This window comes from Xiphophorus hellerii, chromosome 6 (genome assembly GCF_003331165.1).
Source record: "Xiphophorus hellerii strain 12219 chromosome 6, Xiphophorus_hellerii-4.1, whole genome shotgun sequence".
In the NCBI taxonomy this organism is placed as follows: Eukaryota; Metazoa; Chordata; class Actinopteri; order Cyprinodontiformes; family Poeciliidae; genus Xiphophorus; species Xiphophorus hellerii.
In genome coordinates, this window is record NC_045677.1 from 2181622 (window position 1) to 2200204 (window position 18583).

At 38.4% G+C, this 18583-nt stretch overlaps 1 protein-coding gene across 6 annotated transcripts in view; it reads right to left on the reverse strand.

The window, feature by feature from the left end:
• mast3a (microtubule associated serine/threonine kinase 3a) overlaps positions 1-18583 on the reverse strand; it is a 51320-nt gene that overhangs the window by 15198 nt on the left and 17539 nt on the right. For all 6 annotated transcript variants that reach the window (XM_032564764.1, XM_032564765.1, XM_032564762.1 and 3 more), the window contains 5 exons: positions 17187-17344; positions 12333-12408; positions 11951-12160; positions 3441-3542; positions 2374-2506 (listed from right to left, as the gene is read on the reverse strand). In XM_032564764.1, the coding sequence (XP_032420655.1) occupies positions 2374-2506; positions 3441-3542; positions 11951-12160; positions 12333-12408; positions 17187-17344 (679 nt within the window). The remainder of the gene's footprint in view (positions 1-2373; positions 2507-3440; positions 3543-11950; positions 12161-12332; positions 12409-17186; positions 17345-18583) is intronic.

Sequence of the window (18583 nt, forward strand, 5' to 3'; positions counted from 1 at the left end):
TATTTCTACCCATATGAAGATTTGTTTAACGTCCATTCATTTTAATATCTGCCCTTATGCCTAATCCAGATATTTTCTTAAACTATGACTGGTATATTCCTAACCCTAACCAAAGTCCCATCCTCAACTTACCTATAAACCTAACCTGACTCTAAACAAGGAGGTCCACCATATTATGATGGAGTTTTGGTCCCCATAAGACCCATTGGTGTTCAGAAGGCTAGTAAATATGCCAGAAATGGTACTAAATATGGTATCTAAAAAAGTACACACATACACACACAAAGACCAAGTATTCAGGGTTAGTGTGAAGATCCCATTTAAAAACATCACATGTAGGCCTGTCACAATAACAAATTTTGCGGAGTGATTAATTGTCTCAAAAATTATTGCGATAAATGATAATATTGTTTGAAAACCTTTTTACACTGATTTAATGGAAATTATGTAATAATGCATACGATTTCCTACCAAAGATAGATACATTTTATTTTCAAAAGAACACTTAACACTGGAACTGATAAACAAAATAAACAAAACAACCAAAAACAAACAAAAAAAGGATTCTCAGTCTCCATTAATAAAAAATGTACTTGAATAAAACCTAAACAACATAAAGCCAAAGTGGAAATAAGTACTGCATTCAACCAAAAGACTGCAGATTATGAAGTCTGTATACTATGTTGCCCTTCAGTAATAATTAGATTTAAATAGAGAAGATGGGCACATGCGATTACCTGATGCAATAGTTCACACTACACGGTTTTTTGCCCCTATTTTTCCCTTAGGACAATCTTAGAATGTTGGCCGTTCTCTAAGATTGTCGCTTACGATTTCATAACTGATCAACCTGTAGTTTATGGTGTGTTAGGTAGATCGTCATGGGCTCTCCAATCTAAATCAGGGGTTTTCCCTGACTGGGAGCGTTAAAGCAACTTGTTGAATGTGACAGGTAGCCAATCAGAAAGTCCGGAATCCCTCAGTGCTTTCTGAGCGGAAATTGCAGAGGGGAATCCCAAACAGCTGACATGGCGCAACCCGAAGTCCAGCGGACATTGGAGATGATATGTGGAAACAACATTAATGTTTATTCAACATTTCGTGCAAAGAATATAGAAATGACAAGGGGAGGAGTTGGAGCGAAATTGCTACCCTGGTAACTTTTCAGCTGTTCTTCGTTAACATGACATAAATAGGTTATAATGATTTTCATTCAGTCAGGACTGACACTAGCCACATGCATTGCAGGTAGATTGTAGTAAAGTATTGATTAATGCCTGGTTTTAAAATTAGCTAACTGGAATTGTAGTGATTATATTGTGCCCATTGGGACACCACAATGGGTCCAACCCGATCGAACCGTTATATCTAGGATTTCTGTCGGCTAATGTGTGGCCTCAGGTTTTGAAAATGGGCCGACAATCGGCCGACAACTCTAAGATCGTGTCATGTGTGCTGGGCATTACACTAAGGAAATGAGGAAGGGAGATGTCAGTGGAGAGCGCTGGAGTTGAGCCTTTTTTCATTCAGTGTCATCAACAGAAAGAGAAAAAGGCCGGAAGAGACGATAATGCCGAGAATTAAAATGAGGTTGATAGTTTTAATTTATCATAAGATTAAATGATTTATCGTTTATCGCGACAGGCCTAATCACATGTTTAAAAATTTTTCCAGCAGGTTTTCAAAAATTCCACACAGTTTAGGACAAAACAATTACCTGGCCGGGTATTATCTGTATGTTCCAAAAGTCATTAGATCACTTTTGGTGAACCAATGCTGGTTTCCATGCCAGCAGAGTGGCAAAGGGCTATTTTTTGGCATGTGGAATAGATTCAGTCAGCTCTATTTCTAGAGCTATACCACTTTATTTGCCAAATCGGGACAGGGTCATTCTTCACTTAAACATTTTTAAAGTCCAGTTTGTAGACTTGGTTTTGATGAAACATTGTTTTGTTTGCCATATAAAACAGAAATTGTTTAAAACCATGATCTTAAAAGGGTCTGAACGCCATGGCAACGGTGCATATTTCTGGCTTCTCATGAAAATAAAATCAATGAGTTGTAGAGACCTAAGCTGCACTGCTGCATTAAAAATTTGAGAATATTTCAATCTAAATCAATGAAAATACACAGATTTGTTTTCTCAGAAATTCTGATTTTCTTTATTAGAAAACTGAATAAAGAATAAGTTCTGAAAAGTAATTTTCATTTTTTTTCTTCCAGACAAAACAAATACGTACTTTTCTCGTCTCTAAGAACTAAGAATAACAGACAATCACATTAATAACATTAACATTTCACTTTAAAATATGAGTGGAAACCATCATGTGTCATACATTAGGCACACATAATTAGTAGGGATTTCGGCAGCACCTTCCAGTGGATCTCTAGTGAGGCCAAGCTGCCTGATGATGTATCGGGGAATATCAGTCTTAATGCCCTGGCCTACTTTGGCTTGGCCCTCTGCAGCCTCCAAGCGCTGATAGAACTCCTCTGGATCAAACTCCTGCAGATAAAAAAACCCCCAACATTCAGATACGGTGTATGCAACATTAGTGGCTTTATTTAACTCTTTTATTGCAATCTGCAATAAAAAAAACAAAAACACACAAGGAGTTAGGAGGAACAAGAAGCAAAGCATTTCTCCACCTCAGTGATCTGAGCTGTACTTTAACAGACAACGCTCTCAGGAAGAAAGCAGCACTGTTATCATCAAAATTACATTAACAGACTGCAGCAATGGTGACCTGAAGGAAAAAGCATGTGTTGCACAGTGCAGGCGTGTGTGGCAGGAAAATGCTGTATTGGAAAATGTTTAGATTTTATTGCAAAGAAGAAAACCAGATTTGGAAGATAACACACCCCCGATAATATTTATACAGCAATAACAAAAGCAAACTTGCTTTGGTAACAGATAACACTAAAAATTATCTAGAAGGAATGGACTGTGCCAAACAAACGAGTTCAGCAGCCATACTTTCTTCAAAATAGGGCAGATAGAATATTAGATTAGATATGGCAGATATTTCTACGGTGGGTAAGCTTGAAGTACGGAAAGTACAAAAACCAAGAAGCGTTGAAGGACAATAGGAAGGAGATGGAAAAATTATTTTTCTTATTATATTTTTTCTAGCAATTGTCTTTATCTATGGCGATCAAGACCTAGGAAATATTAAAATAATATTTTATGTGTAGGAACCATGCGGGCCAACTCTAGGGCCGGCTGCAGCTGTAGAATCAGGTATATGTTGACACCACGCTGTGTAAAACACAAAGCCTTCAACTGCTCATTACTACACTAACAGCATGTCATCAGTAAACAAGACTCACTGACATAACATGCTGATGAGGCAAGAAATATTATCTTTAGGGTTTCAAGACCGTAAACAACATTTAGTCAGGCGTATATGATTATTAGTCAGTCTGCCGGTGGTTCTTACCAAACACTCCAGCAGCCTGGCAGGTCTGGAGATGACGATGAGAATCTTCTTCACCAACTTGATAATAATGGTCACCTCCTCGCTCTCTGAACGCTCATAAGCCTGACAAGCACAGGACAAAGGATGATGAATTATTACTGGGACTTAATCCAAATGATACAGGCGGTGGGACGGATCGGTTGATCTGAGGACAGGCAGTTCAGTCTGGCTTAGACTACTACACACACTGTCTTCACATCTTAAATGAGAGACGGGAAACAGCAGAAGTAGAGAAAGAAAATCATTAAGTTATTAATCAGTAACACGTCAATTATAATTGAAAATATGTACATCCTCTTTCAATTTTTGTTTTTCTAATAAAATAAATCTGGCTTTCTGCACGTCTCAAACAGGAAAGAAATCCTCAGCAGGGGCAGCTTAAATTAGCCAATATACTGTGATAATTTAACTCAGAAATTAAAGCTGCATTATGTAACTTTTACAAAAAATATATTTCTTACATATTTGTTAAAACTGTCTGACAGTCACCATGTCCTGACAGAGTAACATGAGACAGATATTCTGAAAAAAGGAGCTCCTTCTCCTCCTCCCTGAGCTGCTATTACTGTCTTAAAAAATGCACCAATCCTGGTCAAAAACAACCAATCAGAGTCAGGAGGAGGGTCTTAGTGTTGACAGTCAATCTCATGAATGTGCTGCTACATGTGCTAATGGTGGAGAAACAACTCATTGTTGTTTGGAAAACCGTTTATCCATCGTAATCGGTGGCCATGCTAACTAGCCTTAGCACATACAACAGACTGACAGGGAGAAGCTGTATCATAGCTGAGACCAAGGAGGCAGTGAATGAGCAGCCCACACACGGCAATATCATATCATTTTAATATGCCATCTCATCTACAGTGTGATGCTGTTGTCTTATTCAGCCATTCTGTTGCTGCTATATGGAGCTAAAACTGTCTCATAATTCACAAACGCACAGACCAAGACTCACAAATGCAAAAGACTCACAAATGCACAAGACGAGATCCACAAATGCACAGGACGAGATTCAGAAATGCACAGAACGAAATCCACAAATGCACATAACAAGATCCACACTTGTATTTTTGATGCAAACACAAATAACAAATATATCTCGATTTACAAGCCGTTTCTGGCCTGCGAGTTACGCTGTATTTGTGTGAATTTTGGGACTCCACCACCAGCTTTGTGATCCCAGTGTCTCAATCCACAAATGTCTTTTTTTTTTTAAATGGTCTATCTGATTGGATGATCAGCAGCCAATCAGATAGCTTCCTTGTTTCACCCAATCATACGAATGAAGCCCCTCGTTGGGGTAACCTATGTTTCACCCAATCACATTAACCTATTCCAGCAGTGCCGCAGCACCAACACTTTAGACATCAGTCTGGCTTCTGGAAGAGAGAGATAAGCGGTAAGTGAATTATCTATCTAATGTATTTAGCTATTTATCCCCACGTTATCTTTATTAATGTTAAGCGATTTAATTGTGCAACTATCATCACAAGCTAGGGGTCTAAGTGAGTAAGTTGTGCTACCGAGCTATGCTAGCGCTTCTGAATACTAATAGTGTCAGGCTAGTGTCTTTCTACATAGTTGAATTTCTTGTGATTAAAGCAACTGTTTAACAGCTTGGGTTTGTTGCCCCAAACCGAGGTAGCAGCTCCGGCTTTTGTGTAATTATCGGCACGGAAGCTGTTCTCCACACCATAATAATAGCCTTTCTATATTATGAATTGTTAAAAAGTCCTGACCCTTAAATAAATTATAGCAATGTAATAATTCACTTAAGTCATCCTTTTGAGAAACATGAAATGATTTTTTCTAAATTCATCATACAAAGCTGAATATGTCAAAATATGTACCCATCTTCAAAATACACATTACGCATTTCTTTAATTTTTTCTTAGGGGGAGCTGGTGATGTGTAGTCTCTGCTCTGCGGTGAGATTGAGGATTTGATAACCAGCCAGCTCACACTGAAAAAATACGAAGCTGAAGTTGGTTTCCAATTCTAGCTTCCGATTCGGGAAAAGTTTAAATTGCGATTCCACCTAATTTTTCACTACCTTCCGCATCTTTAATCGACTCTAGTTTAAAAACTACAACACCTAGACTCTTCAAACCTGGACTAGATTAATATGCTCTTGGAGCATAATATTTAAAACCATGTTTGGGGTTTGTGAAACCTTTTTCTGATTAGTGAAACTTCAATAAAGGTTGATTTCACCACTTTTTTAAAATCTTGGTCACACAAGAACTGCTCTAATTCCAAAACTACAACACATACTGTAGACTCTTCAAACCTAGACTAAATTATTCTGCTCTAATAGCAGAATATTTAGAACCATGCTTGGGATTGGTGAATGATTTGTGAAACTTCAGTAAAGGTTGATTTCACCACCTTTTTTTGTCTCGGTCACACGAGATCTGCTCTAATTCCAAAACTACAACACCTAGACTCTTCAAACCTAGATTAAATTATTCTGCTCTAATAGCAGAATATTTAGAACCATGTTTGGAATTTGTGAAACCTTTTTCTGATTAGTGAAACTTCAATAAAGGTTGATTTCACCACTTTTTTAAAATCTTGGTCACACAAGAACTGCTCTAATTCCAAAACTACAATGCTTAGACTCTTCAAACCTGCACTGAATGATTCTGCTCATATAGCAGAATATTTAAAACCATGTTTGTGATTTGTGAAACCTTTTTCTGATTTGTGAAACTTCAATAAAGGTTGATTTCACCACTTTTTTTTATCTTGGTCACACAAGAACTGCTCTAATTCCAAAACTACAACACCTAGACTCTTCTTCTAGGTGTCCGAAACTACAACACCAGACTCTTCTTCTAGGTGTTGTAGTTTTGGAATTAGAGCAGTTCCTGTGTGACCAAGATAAAAAAAACTGCACAGGAACTGCTTTAATTTGAGTTTTTTAAGTTCTGGTTTGGATTTGTGTAGGGTCATCAACTTCTAGTCAGTGCCTCTTCTGAAATAAAGTCACTTAAAAATTAATTAATTCTGAAGCTCATTGATTCTCAGTCATTACTGAGATTTCCGTCTACTGAGATTTTTTTCTTTTTTGTGGACAATGACTGCCTTTTTTTTTTTTTCTCATCTAGCACTGGGCTCCTCAACTCCAGACCTCAGGGGCCAACACCCCATGACTTGTAAATGTGTCCCTGGTTCAACACACCTGACTCTAATAGCTTAATCACTTCCTCAGTGAAGTCGGGTTCTCCAGAGTAACATCCTCATTATTTGACTCAGGTGTGTTGAAAAAAAGACGCATCTAAAAGCTGCAGGACACCGGCCCTCCAGACCTGGATTTGAGGACCACTAATCTAGCTGGTAGTTTGCTTTTGTGACATCATCAGCTCCAACATGCTCATCAACATGCTCATCTCTGTCCTACTCAAAGTCATTGGTATAGATTGGATAGAGCTGTGGCCTGATAAAGACGGCTGGTTCTGTTCTGGGACGACTGTGGAACCTCTGGAGAGAATGGTGCGAAGAAGGATTCTTCATAAAATCAAGAAAGCTATGGACAACCTTGAGCATCCTGCCAACAGCCATCACCATCTTCAATAACTCTTTGAAGAATCTGAATGAGTTACAACATCATTTAATTTCCCTTTGTGATTGATAAAGTATTTTTGAATTTTAAAGTATTACCACAACCGTTTTTCAGTACTTTCTTCTAAATATTACAGAGTGTGCACACCAGCTTTGTGATCCCAGTCTAATAAGATGTCTGCACAGTGTACTATTATTATTATTAGCGCTGTGCTAAATTAGAAAGGTTTAGTAAAAATGTACAATTGTTACATTGAAAAGCATAAAAGCTGATACAGTTGTAAAAACAAGCACTTTTTCATAGTGTGTATTGATTCCTGATTGCCCTGGTTGATGTAGCCATTTGTTTAAAGCAATTAAAATACAGAAATTATATTTAAAGCAGCACATCTGTCTTTTATTAAAATGTTCAAAACAAACTACATGTACGAAGACCTCAAGTTCAAAATTCCAAAAGCTCTGGGAACACTAGGAGGGCCGAAGGTAGTCCATTTGGTGTTTCTACCTATTCAGTCTAGAGACAGGCCAAATGACCTGAAGGATTTTATCTAGCAGGTGCTTTTGTTCTGTAAATAAGGCCATTACCTTATAAGTACCCTGGTAATGGCCTCAACGCATCTCACAGTTGCACAATTGTTCCTTAGACTTCGACTTCGACTTAGACTGACTTTGTTGTCATTTTGCATGCACAGGGTGTATACAGAACGAAATTTCGTTGCATACGGCTCAGGACAATGTTTGAGGTTCCAATGTTGTGAGTAAAATAAAATACAGTATAAAATATGAATATAAATCTAAATATAAAATATAAAGTGCAGGACTGACAGTAAAATAGAAGTCCACCCGTCTCTCCTGCACCCCAATGCATGCCTGATAAAGCACATGTGCATTCAGTGCTGCCATGTCAATCATGTTTGCCAGGTTTGCTGACCAGCTGTCACATAGTGATGGAACCTTGGTCACCCCCCGCAAGATTATGACTGAAATAAATGCCATTAGTTCTTGTGAACTAAATAGGTGAAGCAGTCACCTATTTATCCTCCACAGCACAAAAGGCTGCATGCAAATTTGCATGTGCAAAGTCTCCCAGATCTCTTTTGCTTACACTTTTTGCATGATTTTTTTGAGGTGGATCAACACAATTAATTTGGTTAGTTTATTTCTAAACTGTCATTTTATACCCTCTTAGCTTTATTTCAAAGAGAAACATTACTCATTTCTTTTAGAAAAACCTTTGCATACTTTTTGAAACAGATTGTATGTTTTGCAAACTCTATGTACATTTGGCAAAATGACCTGGATAATGCAGCACAACATCATGGATCAGCTGCAAAAAGTCACATCTCTCCAAAAACATCGCTTCAAAACTAAACCGACTAGTGTTAGGTATCATAGATACCCACCCCCAACATGGACTATTCACATCCCTACCTTCTGGCCTGACGGTCAACGACCACATGTACAATAGAACAATAGAAGAATAGAAGAATGGATGAATGGAGGCTAATTTGAGCCATCAGAGTCGTCAGGTTTTCAAGACCGGGTCTTGAAAACCTGGCAGGTCTTGAAAACCTGGCCCTCCTAGTGTTAAAATGGACATGGTCACTGATTCCTAAGGGATACAAATAAATAAATATTTACTTTTAATCACTTGCTGTTAGTTGATTTTTATTTTTTATTTTTTTACTATATTCAGGGACGTACCCACCCCTGAGCTACCAATCAAAGCTTTTTATATTATATTTCCAGGGGAGACGAATTACGGAGAGCATGGGATGTAGCATATTTTGGCAGATCGGATGTTCAACCTTGTAGGATAAATAAAATAAAAACATCACTTTGGTGTTTCTGAAAAGCAAGACTTAAGTGATTTATTACACTGCTATGATAATTCATCAATTAAGGATTTAGGGGTTTATAAGAATTCATAATATACAAAGGCCATTTATCTTGAATAAATTCAACTATATAGAAAGACATTAGCTATTAGCATGCAAAAAAAAAAAAAAAAATTTTAGAATGCAGAAGTACGGAGCCCTCTAGGGGACATGGGGAATTTTTTTTCTTTTGCGTTCCCTCGCAATACTTTTGCGTTACCTCGCAAAACTTTTGCGTTCCCTCGCAATACTGTACTGGTCAGTTATGCAGCATAATTGAATACTGCAAGCCTTTCTTTTGGTGGGCGCCGTACTTTATGCTTTAATATAAGGTTATGTGAGGTTTTTCCATGAATGTTAGTATCTTTTTGTGAAATATCTGAAGTTTTATATCTTTCTTTAGGATAGAAAGGCACCACAAACCTACGATATAAACAGAAACTTTCCGTAAGTAGGAAAGAAATAAAAATACATTATAATTTGGACTATTTCTGAGTTATTATCGCGGGTAATAAGTCATCTGACAGTTTTGATTGTGTCTCTGTTGTGTTCGTAGTCTGAATGGTTTAAAGAGCTGCTTTCAGTGCCGCTCCATCTTAGCCTTAACAGACATAAACATGCAGCAAAAAATCAATTTTAAATCAGTGTTTTGCACCAAACAGTTTTTACTATTAACAGGTTTTTATTATTAAAAACACGACAAACTAATGATGGTAAAGGGCCGCACTGGATTAACTCGGGGTTATCTCATCTGTCCGTGTATCAATCAACTCCAAACCTCTTCTTTGTTCTGTCACAATTATCGATTTATTCCATTGTGATGATCATGCTCCAAACTTTGCAAGGACTGACCGCCCCGCTCACTGCTTCCTAATACACACAAAGCCAGTATCCTTCCCATTCATACCTGGTGACGTCACTCCCACGTCGACACACCTAAGTGTCAAAGTCGCCTGCTCCTGTCATATCAATAATTACTTATTTCATTCATATGGCTCTTACAGAGCCTCAGTGAAAACTTGTTTATTATTATTAACTGTTTGGTGCAAAACACTGATTGAAAATCGATTTATTTTTTCCTGCATGTTTATGTCTGTTAAGGCTAAGATGGAACGGCACTGAAAGCAGCTCTTTAAACCATTCAGACTACGAACACAACAGAGACACAAACAAATGATACACAAAAAGAATCTTGGTCTGTGCATTTGTGAATTATGAGACAGTTTTAGCTCCGTAGTGCTACTGGGATTAGCTTCAGAAGGATTGATGGATTGTGGTGGTAAAACAAGCCCAAATCATCAACTCTTTACCACCAAGTTTGTCAGTTGGTGTGTGGTATTGGTTTTTTTCCAGCTATAGAGCCATGCATTATCAATTTCCACTGTGATCTTGCATTTCCTTCAAACACGAATTCATACGTATTTTAGCTTTGCAAACTAAAGCCGAACAGCCAGGTTGTTTTTCAAAAAGAACTATTTCGGGCATGTTGTGGTGGCGCAGGGGGTTAGCACGCCCCACATTTGGAGGCCTTAGTCCTCGACTCGGACGTCGCGGGTTCGACTCCCGGTCCCGACGACCTTTGCCGCATGTCATCCCCCCCTCTCCTCACCCTCCTTCCTGTCAGCCTACTGTCGAAAAAATACGAGCCACTAGCGCCGCAAAAAACTCTTCGGAGAAAAAAAACCAAAACTATTTCTCTTGGCAACCTTTCCATCACCACATTTGTTTAATCTTTTTCTAATAATGTCATCATGATCTTTGATGTTAAATATGATACATGTATGGAGTCAAAGTTGTTGAGAGTTTTGTAGCGTCCAAGCACTGAATGACCCAACATTGTGGTGATGTTTTTAAGACATCTACTCTTAGACTCAAAGGTCTGAATGTTTTTCTCTTGATTGATCATTCTTGTCCTATGATTTTTTGGAAGTTCTCTTTATTAGTGTTCTGAAATGAATGGAAACCAATCATTCTTCTTTCAGGTCACTCATCTTTCATCATTTGCACCTTTTCACTTTTTAATGCAAAAACCTGACTGCAAAAACGAACATAATGATCAAACATGCCCTACCTAGCTGAGACATTCGGTGGAGTGGAAAGAAAATGTCACCAGCAAAGGATAAAACCTGTTTCACCAAAGACAACATGTTCTTCTTTAAATTATTACTGAAAAAATGAAGCAACAGTCCCTTACATAACCAAACACTTTGAGGGCAAATCTGTGATAACTCTGTGACAGATGGACAAGAACCAAAATCAACAAGAACAAATTACAGAGACCTTCCCAGTTTAATTTGCTGTGTAGCTGTAGTCCAGTAGAGCAGTGGTCCCCAACCTTTTTAGTCGCGCAGACCGGTCAGCCCTTCGCAATTTTGCTGGGCACGCAGTACTCCTATGTTGTTTTGTTACTCATTCTGCTGCAAGTTGGCTCAATTTTGACGCACAAGACGTAACCGGTAAAATCCGGTTTAGGATTTTCAAAATAAAAGATCTGGAAGTAGTTCATTATTTGTTGCGCGGCCCGGTACCAATTGGTCCGCGGACCGGTGGTTGGGGACCACTGCAGTAGAGTATCAGTGTCACAGAGGAAGACCTAAGCTACCAAAGGTCTAGCACCAGATATCATCTGAAATAGGAATGTAAAATATATAAGCACCAACATCAATGTTGGCTGATGTCCATAATTTTTTAACATATCTGTCCGATAACTAAAAGTAGGCAGATATATATTAGTTTCTGGAATTGGAATGGAGGATGTTGGTCATGTAGTGTTTGTTTGGTCATGTGACTGATGGTGGTGCAGCACAGGATTGTGGGGAGTTTAGCTAAAGCAGAGAAGCATTGCTGAAGTCAATTTTTTTTCAAAGCATCAAAAGGGAAGTGAGAAATATATAATGGCAATAGATATTGGTTATCGGCCATAACAGCAATATTAATAATGGATATCAACATCAGCCCAGATTTTTTAAATCCGTGCATTCATAGTCTTAAACACATTTCAGTGTGCAAGTTTCTGGGAGGAAGACCCACCTCATGCAGCAGCTTCTCCAGCTTCTCCTGCAGCTCCACAAAGTACCTGGATGTGACCAGGCCGTCCTGGGACTTATCCAGACAGTCCCGGGCCAGCTCCACCAGCTGGTGCTGAATGAATCCCAGCACACCGTCAGCCAGGGGCAGAGCGGTGTCCGGAGAATACTCCGAAATGATGTCCAGCAGCCGACCCTCCATCTGAGCTGTTGCCTGGGAAACCAAAATGGTAGACATGGTTTAAAATATGTACATGTTTTAACAAAACACCAAACATGAATGAAGAATACATTGACAATTCTAAACGTCTCCAAGAGATCTGAAAGATGAGCTTCAACAGAAAGTCAGCAGAAAACCAGGGCTGGAGGTAAAACGATGACTTCACCTTGGGAAAGCGCTCTTTGTAGACATGATTCATCATGACAATTTCATTGTCGAATGTTCCACAGGTCCGGCCAGGGCTAGATGAGAACCAGACAACACAAGAAAATATAAAACTTTTAGTGAAAGAATCTCTGATGCTTAATTTTAATTCGACAGAGCAAACCAGAAGCTGATAAGATGGAAGACAAATGTTCATATTCAAGCTAAAATAAATGTTTAGAAATATTCAACTGTTGTAATATTGTATTGTGGTCTAAGTTACTGATACATCCAGTGTCAGAAGTGTACTCATCAGCATGATGGTTATTCATTTTGGCCTTTTACCAATCAAACATACAATATAAGGATCAAAATGATACACTACAGACTCAAATATATACATACACCTTGCTAATGTGTGTAAATGTTATATCTTAAACAAGCTTCTGGCATAATTCCTATCAGATATTTATTTAAACACATTTTGTGGCAGAATTTGCATTTTTTTACTAAGACAGTTTCCTACTACCAACCTCAAATTTGTAATTTGTAATAGCTCAACCCTGATTTCAGGGTTTTAGTAGACCATTCCAGAAGCTTTACATTAGCCACCACTGTCTGTCCACGCTTCAACCATTCAGCAGATGATTTGAGGTGAAGATGAAACATCTGGAAGTAGTTCTCAGTTTTCTTTAGTCTATCCACTTTGTGCAACCCACAGAGTGATGCTACCGCCACCCTACTCACCCTACTCACCCTACTCACCCTACTCGCTGTACTGAGGTATTCAAGCCTGGCAACAACTTCTTCAAACATTTTTGTCATTGTTTTTTGCTAATTTTTATTTTTTTTAAAGTCTCCAGAAAGAACTTGGCTTGTACATGGGAACAACAAATGATTTCAGTTAAAATTGAAGGTGTCTGTTGTGGAAGCAAATTACCCTTTCTTCAGCAGCACCCAATCAACAGTTCTGAGATCTTCACTGGATTCCTTAGACTCAGTCATTGTTCTGAGTGTTTGTCCATCCAGTGATTATCTAACCAGCTCCATTGCAGGTCTAACAAAAATATATTTTATTGCATTATAACTTCAGCACCACTTATTCAAAGATCTAGGTAAATGTAAAATTTTGAGTCTGGATGTATAAAACATATTTCTCTAGCTTTTTTTTTTTTTTAACAAAGTCTGACCTTCCAGATTTCTTCAATTTTTTTAACTAAATTTATATAAGTTTGTTAAATTTCACATTACCGGTTGATTCCTATGTACACATAAATACAACAAAATATATTTATTATTGTTTTTAATTTGTTCTTCAAGCATCAGATTGGAGCAAAGTGTTATTCTATCTATTCATGTTTCCAGTGTTTCAGAAAGCCCTGGTCATTCATGGAACTTGTTTAGAAATGTGGACTGTGCTGACATTAACATTTGGGACGTCTGTGCTGCTGTTTAGCATTGAGATGCTATTTTAGGTTTGAACAACTTCACTGATAGACTAACTCCTTTTAGCACAACTTGAACACAACAGTAGTCTTTTCCAGTGTTCAGTCAGTTTGGTTTAGAAGCAGAAATTAACTGTATAGGTCAAGAGAAGTCCATCACTGTTTGTGGATGCAACTTGTGCATCAGATTTATGGGCGTACAGAAAAAAATTTAATTAAACGAGCTAAAATTTAATATGGTAAAAGCTATGTAATTAGTTTATCAAGAGTAACGCGCTGAAGTCTCAGGCCTAGTATTGATGCATTTAATGAACAAGGAAAAAATTTCCTTTTTCAGTATTTTCACCTGCAGATCAGAGCAGGTCACAGATTACTTGTCAATCTGAAATAATTCTGTAATTACTAAACTTCATGTCTGAACCAAGTTTATATCTGAATAGGGAGAAAAGGGTTCTGAAAAATTGCTTACCTACTTCAGATGATCAGCGTGTGTGGCATGCCACTGACCATTTCTGTACGAAAACAGTTGCTAAAGCAGCCTGGTTTCATCTGAGGCTACTATTAGGAGCTAACCTAAAGGGAACTGAGACCCTTGGGGGTAGGAAGGCTCTGTACAGTCTCTGGGATCATTTTAGAGGGGAGAAATTTGCCTGTGATGTGCTGCTGTATGGAACAACTCTAGTGATTATGCGGCAAAACGCCAGTCTCATTAAAAGCTCAACAAAAGTCTGCAGTGCAGGTTTTTTTCCCTCATGTGCAGCTACAGGCATGTGTGGAGAACTTTGGGCATGTTCAGCGAGTGTGCGGCCCAGGGAAGGATGTGTCACAGGAAAAACAACCAGAACAAGATGCTGCCAACACCCTCAGCCGCCCTCCATAAAATCTCATAGCTCCCAACCACTAGATCTATTTAGAGGGATTGTCTCAGCACTACTCAGTGATATGGTAATGTCATTGTATATAATCCTCACATAGCACAAGTTTTTTCCAGAGCCACTCAAAGTGATTATTTCACCAGGCTCTGGTTTAATAGGGGCTGCATTTCTCTTTTTGGGAGGATGAGAATGTTTGAGGAGAAGAAGCCAGCTGTGCTTCAGGAGGCAGACTGGGTCTCAGCCATCTTACAGCTTGGTGCTGTGCTTACAGCTGTCAACAAGCCTGGAAAGCTACTATAGAAATTCAGTTAATATATTATGTGCAGCACTTATTGTCAGCATATCTCTGTTTACAGCAGTTCTGTGTCTTGGAATCTAGTTCTTAAATAACCATTAGCTGCTGTGGTCCCAACTTTCAGTCAGCCAAAAATGACTGACCTCAACCCTCCCCACAAAAACTTACATCTTCAGTCTAAAAATGAAACATTAAAATACCCTAAATTACAAAAAGTAATTACATAACATCAGAAGCCTGTCTAAGTGAACATATACCATGGTAGGAGGACTAACTGTATTAAAGGGGCGGTATTATGTGGGCAGTATTATGCTTTTATGTGTTTTCAAGCCAGTATTATGTGTTTTCAAGTGTCAGTAAAGTAACTGTTACTTGAATGTGTTGTTGTAAAAATGCTATATATAGCATTTATTTTTAAACTCATAGCTTCAGTTATTACAACTATAACTGGCCTCTTGAATAAGCAGACAAGCACATGTCAGGACCCCCTACAGTTTGCTTATCGCTTTGTAGTTGGAGTTGATGATGCCATCATACACCTGCTTCAACAAACCCACAGTTGTCTGGACAAAGCAGGCAGCACTGTGAGGATCATGTTCTTTGACTTAATACAATTCAGCCTGATCTGTTCTGTGAGAATCTCCAGAAGACACAAGTGGAGGCCTCAACAATCACCTGGATCTATGACTAACTGACAGACAGACCACAATTTATGAGACTGAAGGTCTGTGTGTCTAACCTGGAGCACCACAGGGCACTGTACTCTCACCATTCCTTTTTACTCTCTACACTTCAGACTTCAAATTCAATTCAAATTCAAAAATACTTTATTAATCCCATAGGAAAACCAAATGTTGTAACTCATAATTTTTTTTCCAGCACAAGTCTGACTTCTGTCATCTACAGAAATACTCCGATGACTGCAGTTGTCAGGTGAATCAGAGATGGACAAGAAGCTGAGTATAGAGATCTGGTGGACCGCTTTGTGTCATGGAGGAAACAATCATCTCATCTTCAGTGTAAACAAAACAAAGGAGATGATTGTAGATTTCAGGAGAAAAGGGTCAAAGGTCAAACTTATTTCCATCACGGAAGAAGAAGTGGAGGTGGTTGAGGAATATAAATACTTCCGGATTCATCTGGACAACAGACTGGACTGGAGATGCAACAGTGAAGCATTTAAGGACAGAGCAGACTGAACTTTTGAGGAAGATAAGATCCTTCAAGATTTGCAGCAAAATGCTGCAGGTCTTGTATAAGTGTAATTTCTTCTGCCGACATCTGATGGGGCAGTAGCATCAGAATCAAGGACCTAATCATCAACAACATGACAAAGGAGGCTGGTTCTGTTCTGGTTTACTGATGACGATGGAACCTCTGGAGATGTTGATGCAAAAAAGGATTCTTCATAAAATTAAGAAAATTAAAGACAACCCTGACCATCCTCTTCATCAGCCTGTCTTGGGCAAGCAGAGTGTCTTCAGTCAGAGGCTTCTTCTTTACTTGAGTTTTTATTTTTAACTTATGACTTTAAACTCCACAACATTTCTCAGAAGCTTGTGGTTGCTCATTAATTTTGGCTCAGCATAGCTTTATAGTTTGCCGTTGCTGGTTTTCTTTTATTGAAATGAATTGGCTACACACTATGCTCCTCACAAGAAGGGGAACCAATCACAGTCGCTGCTCACATCTGGGATTAAGTCATCCTCTGTTATTGTTGTGAGCTTAGCTCCAGCTTTCATTCAAACTCAGCAAAGGAGACAGTCTGGCTCCCATGGCCAGATCTCAGCTCCATGTTTGATGTTTGTAAGCTTCCATGTTTATTATGGCATTACTTATAGTTACCTGTGTTGCTGTTTGTGGGGAGAAAAAAAAAAAGTCTTTCCTGTTTTATTTTTTTCTTTGTTGGGGACATTATAAATAAGAAAAAAATAAAAATAGCTGTTATTTTTTTATACTATTTTTATGCTGAAGTTTTTACAGGTTTTGTAGCAGAGTGGTTCCACATGTCAATACAGTAGGTGGTTTCAGCGAGTGACAGTGATCTATCTGTAAAAGCACTGAGAAAACAATACAGTGATGTACTGATATTATAAAATAAACTTTACAATTTTGAACACTTGAGTTCATTTCTGAAATTTATGAGCAAATGAGGAGTGGGAGCCAGGGTTTCTCCAGTCAAACTATTATAGCAGTCTTACAAATATCCTGGGAGACATAAAGCTGCTAAACACAGTTGCTCTCTTGGTGAAAGTCAGTACCTGAGGCTGCGTGAGCGGACCCTGACATGGTGCACTGGGTGAGCTCCTTCATCGTCTACCACGCTCTCCGAGCTCCGCAAATGTTTGAAGAGGACGTGAAGATCATCTTGAGTGGGCTGAGAGGGCAGCTGGTGCAACAGCTCATGGGAGGATGAGGACTAAGAGGGAGGGGAAGAACAAGGAGTCAATTTTGTAAAAAAGCAGCCGACAGGGCAGAAGAAAATGTAAAAGGTCAATGTTCAGATTATATATGCAAAATATTTAAAAAAATCACAAAGGACTTTGACAGAATAAAGACCCAAGGCACATCAATAACAAAAAAATATGATCAGGCTGAAGGATTAAGGAAAAACCTGTCGCAATGAGCAACAAATCAATTAATCACATACAAAATTAGGTAACACTTTAGTCAAAGAGTTGTGAATAAAACTGACATGACACTGTCATAAACATGATAACACCTGTTATGAACATAAATGAATCTTCATAAATGTTTATAACTGTTGTCATAAAATGTCATTTGGTAAATAAGGACACTTGTAATGCGAAGCTGACACTTTTAATGGACGTTTTAATGGAATTTTGCATTAAAAGTGTTATTTACCAAATAATGCCAAGTTGTCAATTTTAATGGACTTTTAATGCAACTTTTAGTACAACTCTAATGAACTTCTGAATCGTTATTTATTTCCTCAAAATAAACTGCCGGCTAATCTGTTTAGATTATAAATGGATTAACACGACATTGCATTCTCTTTAATTTTCTCTGTTCTGTGTGTAACAGAGACTGGAATAAAAGGTGCCATTTTAACCAAAGGTTTGGAATGCACTTCTGACCCAGACAAGCTCCAAAGCGTCCTGTTCATAACTCGTCCACACGCTGTCAGCTTCTGGTCAGAAAGACGCATTTAGTTCGCAGTTCATGAGATGATATTCAGAAAGGATTTTTTTATTGATTGATTTTAGTTGCCTCTGCGATTAACTCTTTGCGTAAAGTCTATAATGTCTGCCCATGTGCACTAGTCAAGGGTGTTAATTGTAACTTATCTAAATGAAGGACAGGCTTCAAATTTTTCCGTCATTTAAAAAACAAAACAAACAAACAAACAAAAAAAAAAACAGTCAAATATGAAAAATATTCCGCAAACACGTTCCCTCGTAGATATCTAGACTAGTGGTGCACCAACTTCTGGCTGATCACCATCACTAAAACCCTGACCAGCCGATTCTAATCTTGACCGATACCAACAGCATTAGAGGAGCTACAGGAAAGCTGGAAGTTTCGCCACTTAACAGAGAAAACAAACTGGAGCAAGCAACACGAAAAGAGAAGAGACAGGACGAGACAGGGAGACTAAAGACGTGTCAACAGTGAACCAGAGTTGAGTGACTGGGAG